This window comes from Perna viridis, chromosome 4 (assembly GCF_037379345.1).
Source record: "Perna viridis isolate PV_CMFRI_1.1 ecotype Kerala chromosome 4, ASM3737934v1, whole genome shotgun sequence".
Classification (NCBI taxonomy): Eukaryota; Metazoa; Mollusca; class Bivalvia; order Mytilida; family Mytilidae; genus Perna; species Perna viridis.
In genome coordinates this window covers 26618563-26628216 of record NC_142448.1, presented here as the reverse complement: position 1 = coordinate 26628216, position 9654 = coordinate 26618563, and the positions used below count along the sequence as shown (strand labels likewise).

At 31.7% G+C, this 9654-nt stretch overlaps 1 protein-coding gene across 1 annotated transcript; it reads right to left on the bottom strand.

Moving 5' to 3' along the window:
- Positions 1-580: 580 nt before the first annotated feature.
- On the bottom strand, positions 581-9616 carry LOC148619525 (SPRY domain-containing SOCS box protein 3-like). The gene is made up of 5 exons (XM_088579498.1): positions 9437-9616; positions 7891-8030; positions 7096-7283; positions 5413-5641; positions 581-4332 (listed from the first exon to the last, which is right to left on the bottom strand). Exons 1-5 carry the CDS (start codon positions 9502-9504, stop codon positions 3956-3958), a joined length of 1002 nt encoding a protein of 333 aa, XP_088435624.1. The 5' UTR covers positions 9505-9616; the 3' UTR covers positions 581-3955.
- Positions 9617-9654: the final 38 nt, after the last annotated feature.

Here is a 9654-nt window from a genome sequence, read left to right as displayed (position 1 = left end):
CCTTTACCAAATTTCTGGCATTTGGTAAAATAGTTAAGTATCATGAGACCTATGCCGAAATTTTCAAAACCATTCATTGACTAATGTAGGAGTCACGACCCCTGAAACAGTTTTTTTGTTGTTTTTTTTTTTTTTTTCACATGTACAACTTTGAAAATCTTCTTCTCTAAAACCATTTAAGATCATTGAATGAAAATAAGCATAATAGTTCTTTAGTGTATTGTGCTCAAAATGACTGTTATGATTTTTAATCCGTGAATAGATATGGCTGCCTATACTAAAAATGGAACTTTAACTTTTTTTGAGGTCATAAGACAGGTTTTTGAAAAAAAATTAAAAAATTGTTGCCTTTAGCAAAATTCTGGTTCAGGTCATGAAAATGCTATGAAAAGCATTTCCTGCATTTGACAATTTAGTTGATTTTAACTTAGCCTGTCTCATTCCTCAAGTTTTTCAAATAGGCAAATGGTTAAGCAGGTGAGTGATTCAGGCTCTCTTGAGTCTCTAGTTTCTTTAACATTCTGTTCTACAGACCTGAACTCTCTACTCAAGAAGATTTTTAAAAACAACAATAATGAACTTGTATGTACAATCTTTATTGTCATTAACAAATATAATACATCAACAAAGATTTATAATCCTAGACCATAATATCTTCAAACATCTTTTATTTTGTTCACAACATAAATAAACAGAAGAGAAAAAAAAATGCCTAAAGCTTAACTTTTAACATGTATACTACAGCTCTAGTGGAATAATTAAATTTCCATAATACAAATGGATGGACAGATTCGTCTTCTGAAAAACATCTAAAATACAGAGGCAGATACACTATTTTAAAGCATAATTACATCATTTAGGTCCACAGATGAGATCAGATGAAAAGACCTTTCATATCGCTCAAAAAGGTCCACAGAGAAGACTGGATGAAAAGACCTTTCTCATGGTTCCAATACAGAGATAATTGGATGACCAGATCATTCGTGTAGTTTCAACAGGTCCACAGAGAAGAAGAGACCTTTCTTTTGATTCCATTAGATTGAACAGGCTATGATGACTTAATAAACCAGCATGGAATGTCCGACCTAATGGAACCATAAGAAAGGTCTGGTCAATCCATCTCCACTGTATCTCCTATCTATTATTGATATCTATTTAAATCCAATGCAACAAGAAGATAAAAAGCTAAGAGCTGTACATGTATCAGGTATTAGAATTCCAAAACATGTGTTAAATGGGGAAAAGTGAATATTCCCACTAAAGCTGTAGCATGTATCTTCCTATAACAACAAAACTATAACAAGAATACCATGTACAGATACTATTGTTTTAATACTGATACTAGTAGTTTGTACTTTAGATCATAATAAGGGAGTAGTCCCAATCCATAATGACAATACAATTGATGATCACAAAAAGAAACAAAAAAAATCTAATTATTCCACTACTAAAATAATACATTTTAAAATGTCTTGATGTTCACTTGACATATGAAAAAAGAACATATTTAATACTTCATCATAAGTGAGACTCAAGAGCCAGGGCCATGTTTGATAAAAAATCTGAAAATGACACTCGTGAGCCAGGGCAATGTTTGATAAAAAAAATCTGAAAATGAGACTCATGAGTCAGGGCCATGTTTGATAAAAAAATCTGAAAATGAGATTTTTCTCTTATTCAAGTTAGCTGATTGGTCACAACTTGACTACAGAAGGTCCAGGCCCTGGCCTATTACCTGCAGTGCTGAGAAGTATTTTGTTCTTTCTATTTTCTATGTACTGTTCTGTAGCATCTTAATCAAACCAAGTCCTAAAATGAATCAGGTGTACTATGCTACAATGATCTTCGGAAAAAGTGCTAAGATAACTCAACAGACTTTAACTAATTAGTAAGGAAGAAAACTGACAGCACCATTAACAAGGGCATATTTCTTTGAACTGCCATGTATTTCAAACTAAATGAAAAAAAAACAAAAAAAAACAATAAAATGCTTGTCATACATTTGACCTTTCAGTGAACAACCATTCATAAAATATCACTCTTAACCAAAATTACCGGTACACTGTACACGGTACAACACCAGTACACTGTACACGGTACAACACCAGTACACTGTACACGGTACAACATAAGTATTTACACTAATCAACAACCTCAATTATTCAAACAGCCATAAAGATTTATGTCATTCAAACAAAGGGACATACACTAAAATATCAGAAGTGAAATCATCAGACCTGATTTTACGAGGTCAACAAACAAAGTGGAAACTAGCAAAATCAGAAGTAAATATACATTAAAAAAAATAGAGTAATAACGGTAAAATCCAGATTTGAAAAAGCGGAGGAAAATCAGGTTTGAATCATAGACAGTAAAACCTGACTACACAGAATGCCTTTCAGACTGCAAGATTTGTTCAGTTATAGCAGGTGTTCAGTTTATACAGGTTGAAAATTAATTGAAACTAGTATAAATGGACTGAAGATGTCTGGTTTAAGGAGGTAGACCTAGAATAAAGGACACAACTCTTACAAATCATTGGTACATTAGTATTCAGCATTTTACATCAATCTCATGTAAGCATCAAAGTCTACCTCCTTAAACACAAGACAAGAAAAATTACATGATAGTCCTTACACAACTGCATCTTAAAGAACAGTTGTATGGTTGATTTAGTTTAATGAAAGGGAATGTTCAACAGGGTTATAAGGTACCAATGTAAATTTTTAATATACTGGTCTGTACATGTATCAGCCAAATACATTTTATAGCAAAAAGTGACAGTGAGCTCCAAAGGGCCATATGGCATCACATTGCCCCGACGCTACATTTTTTACCAGGATACTTTCCAAAAAGAACTCCCCTCGAGTCAAATACAAATGTAATGCTATAATTTTAAGATGCAAGATGCTATATTGAAATTCTGGGGTTACAAGGATGCTATCTGTAAATCTTCAGACCAAAGCTGTACTACATTTATCTGTCCAATCTTTTTACTTTTAATCCTAGAAGGTTTAAGAATTCCTATTGAAAATTAAGTAATTACTAGTCATAAGCCAAACAACCAGCAGAAAATATCTGAAATAGGGGGTAAGTCTAGTGAATGTGTTATTTAAAACAATTCAAATTAACTTTTACACGTAACAGATCAGAAAAAAAAAACAATTCTATATCAAAATAAACTTACCTGGTCCAATTAATTTAATGAGTAAAATCATTGTTGTAACTCAAATAATATCTGAAACTAGAGTATCTCTCAGCTGATGAAACAAATAGCAAAAAAATGTGTTTCAATGAGAAAAATTTGATTTCAAAAACAGTAAAATTTGCTGACAAGACAACTGAAAAAGTTTTTGTGTTTTTTTTCATTGATGACAAATTTAAACAGAAAATAAATTGCCACTTCTTAATCAAAACCACATTATAAGTGATCTACAAGTTAAACATATGTACAAAGTTTTATGAAGATTTGACACCATTTAACCAATTATATAAGAAAAGCTATGATGCATACCTGAGGAGTGATGACAGACAATAAGTATAAATAGTGTAAACATGGAAGTATTGCAGAGGTGTAATTTCTATGCCAAACTTTCCTGTGCTGGTGTAAATTACACAGTCAGATGTCTTAACATTTTTAACAAATTAAACAGGAAAATGTTCATGAGGGGTTTATTTTTGTGAAAATTTTGCAACACTCATGTAGCAAAAGTTACTCCTAGGCAAAATTTCAATGTTAACAGTATTATCTCATCTTTACAGTATTGGCAGTGTCTATAAATACTTGTTCTTCTGTTTTTTATAATATAAATTGTAAACATAGAAAACATTTACTTCTGACCAACTATTCCTACATACGATGCAATAACAAAGATAGTTCAATTGAAGAAAGTCTCTGTCATTGATAATTGAAATAACAAATAACACCCACATCTCACAACTCCATAAAAAAAAACTAAATCAGTTTTTCTTCATCATCTTCATTAGTTTTTGTAACCTTTAACCTTTTACTTGATCCAGCTTCCTCTTCTGCATCTACATTCTCAGAATGAGTACGTTTTCTAGTTTTTTGTTTACTAGGTATGCATGATGGGAATGGCTGCAACAACCATTGGACATTATTCTTCAAAAAATCTTTGAGTCCAGGTGGTAAAACTACAGCAGATAAAACGTCTAAATGAGATGGAATCACTCTCCGCAATGCTTGACAACACATGAACTGTAATGATGTTGGAAATGAACAGCACCGGATAATTCGCATGCCACTTCTGGCTGCTGTGGAAGATACAATGGGATACAGAATCTTTCCTTGAAGTCCTGTAAATGCTATACCTACAATCATAAGAGTACATTCTATTATAAGTGTCTCAATTTTTCTTCTAGGGCATCTCTGGTCTATCCAACAAAAATATTAGTCTTAAGTGTTAACAAGTTTTAATGACATGAAAAATTGTATTTTTTTAAAAGTTAAAAATGTCCTAAGTTTGAATAGGGCTCTTTCATGTTTGGCAGCACTAGAACTTTCCTACTTTTTTTATGATTAATTGATTGATTTATGCTCAACTTTTTATGGCATATATTGCATACATTACAGGGCATGAACGTTTCATCAATCTAACAAATGCTTTTTACTAGTAGGACATACTGAGATTTTTTTTAATGTGCTAGCTCACATAAGCAACAGCCATCAGGTAGGCATATGACCTCACTAGAACAAATTATACTGAATCTGACCCAACGAATTGTTACTCTATCTCCTATATCCTATGTGCTGAGAGGAAAAGCAGTGACTACCAATTTTATCATCTTTGATATGACTACGATGGGGTGATACCCACAATCTCTCACACTCATGGCAAGCATGTAACCATAAGACCACCCAAGTTGTTCATTTTTTTATGCATTAAACTTATTACCTGAAAAACAAAGCACTTAATATGAGTTAAAATATATGTATATACTATCTTAGCAGTGTGAAATTATTAACACCAGTAGACTGCAATCAACATTCAAACATAGCTTTCATCTCATATAATGTTGATAAGAAAATAATGGGAATCATGTATCAAAATATAGATTGATTACAAAGTGCAAGCTGAGTAAATGCTTAACACACTCTTCCAAAATATAAATTGACTAAATATTCTAAACATCAAAGGGATATCAAGACACATGTATTTAACTGCTATTTAAACACAATGTATAATTATATGTCATCCTTAGAAAAGACATGATCACATGAATACCTTGGGGATAATTTATACAGTGTACTTGTATTAGTATAATACAAATTTTAAGAAAGTACATGTATTTGACCTTGTGTACAATGTAGTTGCTTTAGGCAACATTTCATCTGTTTAACATTTGAGCCAATAACCTAAATAAAGGTCATAAAAATTACTTTAACAATACCTAATGGTTTTCTGTTTTTATAGAAAGACAAAGTCCCATGCCACATATCCAGATGGACCCCCACAATGGACCCCTGGCCAAACTTTGATGAGTAAGACTGTTTGGTCTTCTTGTGTTGAATATGTCCTGTGTATGATAAACCCCACGAATCTCCATCCTGACCAATCATACTACAGAATACACGACGACACTTGTTTAGGTCAATATCTGTTGTACATACACCAACCATCTAAAAAAATATACAATACCATAATCAGGAAAAGCAAGGAAGTACAAAATATTTAAAAAATGAAACTGTTCTATTTGAACAGTCAAAATGCATTGACAATATTTCTACATGTGATATACAGCCACTGGTTGAGTATACATCATCGTGGCATCACAAATTTCATATCGTTTTGAAGCAACCAAGATGTTGTCAACTTCAGATCAGAATTATAACATTTTGTGATTAATACACTGTCCTTCAATTACAGGTGTCACGGATTAATTATTGATTGATTAATTAGAGACTGATGGTTCAACAAATTAAAACTTTAAAAATTTAAAAAAGATTTAAAAAGTCAGCTGCATCCTAAGAGAATCCATATAGGCCTCATCTGTATATTGGTTTTATGTTAAATCAGTGCACTGTTATCGTATATTTAAAATTTGGGAATTTGGACCTGAACTATAAACACAGAGCTATAAAATATTTCTAAGTATTAGATAAAAGACTAACACTAATTGCAACATGAATTTTTAATTCTCCACTCCTGACAGAGGAGATGAGGTGAGTGTCCAGTCACTGGAGTCACTTTTTTTCAAAATATCTCTGTAATTAAATTCCTCTGCCTAAAATCAATATGTACTTAATTCTAAAATATTATAACAATTCAGTTATATACCAAATAATGATTGAAAAGTATTTCATTGCAGTAATTTCATCTCACTTTTTACTTTTGGTGGAGACATAGTGGAGGGAAATAGTGACTTCACTGTGGACAAAGGAGAAAGTAAAGTTTAAGTTGATGCTTGTGTACATGTACATGAAGATCTACAACACAATAGCTTCTCTTTTTATCACAAGTTTGAAAGTGTTTAGAAAGAGTCTAGTAACAAATATATCATGCACTAATAAAACTAGACAAAATGTATATCTTCTTATCCAATAAGTTCTTGTTCAGTAAAACTAGAAATCATTGAGATGCAATTTAGCCATATATATGAATTTGATTTAAGTGATCAACGCCAAATATCAAACACCCACATCAAAAGACAAAAATCCACTATCCATGGTATGCAACACATTGTCTTTAGGTGATCTACCCACACGCAAAATATCAAAAGCCTACATTAAAAGACAAAAAAAGTTACATACGGACACAATTTGTAATGGATAAAAGGACAGAGTAATCACTATAGGGCAACCACTACTAAAAAGTGGCAGGCCCTAACTAAAGTAAAATCAGTCATTATCTAGAGCTCACAATAATGAATTACTCTTTTGCAGGATATTTTAGTGACCTTATTTTCATGTCAACAGAAATATGATAAAAAAAGCAAGAAAAAACTTTAGTTTGTTTCATGAGATCATCCTTATGATTGGACATAAATGAGTCTAAGGCGCTTAAATGCTAAATTTCAAGATCTTTTTCCTCTTCATCTTAAAAAATCACCCTGTATATTTTATACATTTCATACCATATCAGTTCCATAAACAGGGGTTGTCATTTTTATTTCCCAGTAGTATTGATCCTTGTGCATCTTGAGATTTCCTCGTACCGCTGCAGTACCTGCACTATAGTCTATGTGAAACATTACTTCACGCTCTCCTTCTTTTATCACACTCGCATGGGATTTGCTAGCATCATCCCAAGTCCAATCAAAACCTAAATAAATTGTGTAATATAAAATTTTTAAGACATAGGAATTATTCATATATAAATGTATACATTGAAAGAGTAATCAAGGGAACCAAGATAATAGCAGTAATCAAAAGAATGTAATCCAGGGACAAAGACCAGACATGGAAAACAGACACACACAACAAAGAACACTTAATTTATTTTTTTAATATATCTTAATTTAAAGAAGAATAATATGTTCTTTACAATTACTTACGGCCCTGTTGAAGATCTGAGATTTCCTTTATTAATGTAAAAAGATGGTGAATTTCTTTCATGAGTAGAAGAAATTCTTTATGAATGTAAGCTGTTTACTATGCACCTTTCTTTTGCTTGTGATTATTGTTCTTTATTACTTACATGTATTAAGTTTTAAATAATTGGGGTATATCCTGCTAAATTTACATTGAATTTCAAATTTTGTACAAGTTAAAAGCATCTTTAAGCAATTTACATTTCTACATTTCATAAATACATGGGTAACTTTTGTATATGTTATATCTATGATTTTTGCAGTGTGGAATTTACAACTTATTACATTAAATATTTTTGTACATTATACAAGATTTTTGAATGATTTTTGTCATCTTACATGTATCTTCTTCCCCACAGACACAATCTTTCTCTCTGCCCCGCTTATGACAGTCACAGAAAGCCTCTCCTTTTGATTTCACATTAATCATGACTGGTTCATCATCTGATGACACAAAACTCTCTGATTCACTCTCCACTCTGAAATAGAAAGCTTTTAATGTACATCTGAACAATGAGTATAGCATGTGTGTGTGTATATGTAAATATATATATATAAAGGTCTGAAAAATGCCCAATGATGTTAAAACTGTCAATTTGCAATGCAAATTTTTGGTCGTTCCCTCCACGGGACTCGAACTCGTACTGCTGTGACACCTATGGCAACACCGCCTGCAGAAAGTCCAGCGCCCTAGACCACTCAGCCAGCTAGGCTATATAAAAATATAACTTAGTACATGATGTATGGTAGTACGGGACAGTTCATTTAGATGTTAATATGTAGGATAGAGGATCAAATTAATGATGCATGTCACAACAAATTAATATTATACAAACGTCTCAGAATGTGACGACTATTTGCAACACTGCTCCATCGAAAAAATTCATTGAATGGCATGGGGTGTCAACTTTAAATTATCCTGACTTTTTCCATTTTTTAAGATACATGTAATTGAAAAATTCTTTTGGTTTCCTACACTGCCAATAAAACTCTTTTTATCCATGGAATTTTTAAATAAATATTCAGTAATTAGACTACATGAGCTTTAAATAAAAAAAAACTTTATATGAAAAAAAGGTTTACATATACATGTAAATATCAATTTAAATTTATTATTCAAGTAAAAGAGTTATAAATTCCCCTACAAAATATAAATTATTTTATCGAAATGAAACATTTTACAGAACTAAAATTACAAATATAAATACAACATAACAAAGTTATATAAAGTTTTGAAAATTGGGTTCTAATCTTGAAATTGTCAACTGTTTATTTACTTTTTTTATTTGCCAACAAATTTGACACTTAATGATACACAAATCAATGAATATGACTCACTAATGAGATTGGCAAACTCCCTTATTCCAAATAAAAGAAAGTGGAAACAATGAAAATGTGTCTAAGAGACAACAAGCCTATCAAACTTTGAAATACTGAGCCAAAGATAGTCTATGCACCTACACTGAATGGTGAGAACATACATGTACTCACAGTCTGTTCATTCATTACTCATGAAAATTAGTTAACCCTTATCATAGAAATTCAACTTCATGTACTTGTATTTTAACTACAATTCCAAGTTTACATATATAAAACTACAGAACCAATGTGACTTGTAACTTATATACAATGTAGTAAATTATGACCATTGAAAATAATACATGTAACTCACTGTGCCTATCTATGTATGACTATGGACAGTTACAAATGTAAGCACTTGTTCAATAAAATCAAAGTCCAAAATGTAACAAAATTCTTTTTTTTTCAATTCAGTAATCAATGATTATTTAAACAACTATTACTGGAAGAAATTTGTTTACAAACAAAAAACGACCATGCGTTGAAAACATCTGTTACAATAACTACAAATACACAAAACAATTACGTGACTGGAAGTGATTCCGTTGGACTCCCAGGGTTACTGTTTAGGTTCTCTTCAGTATTTGTGCTCATTTTTAACCGTTTGACCACCCATTTTCAATCATTTTGGGTAAAATATTGTAAAATTCATTATTTTTGCTGACTGTTTACAACAATCGTGGTTAATCATCTTTGTTGTCACAATGTCCCAAGCGGCGTTTGTTCCAAGCGCTTCAATGACGC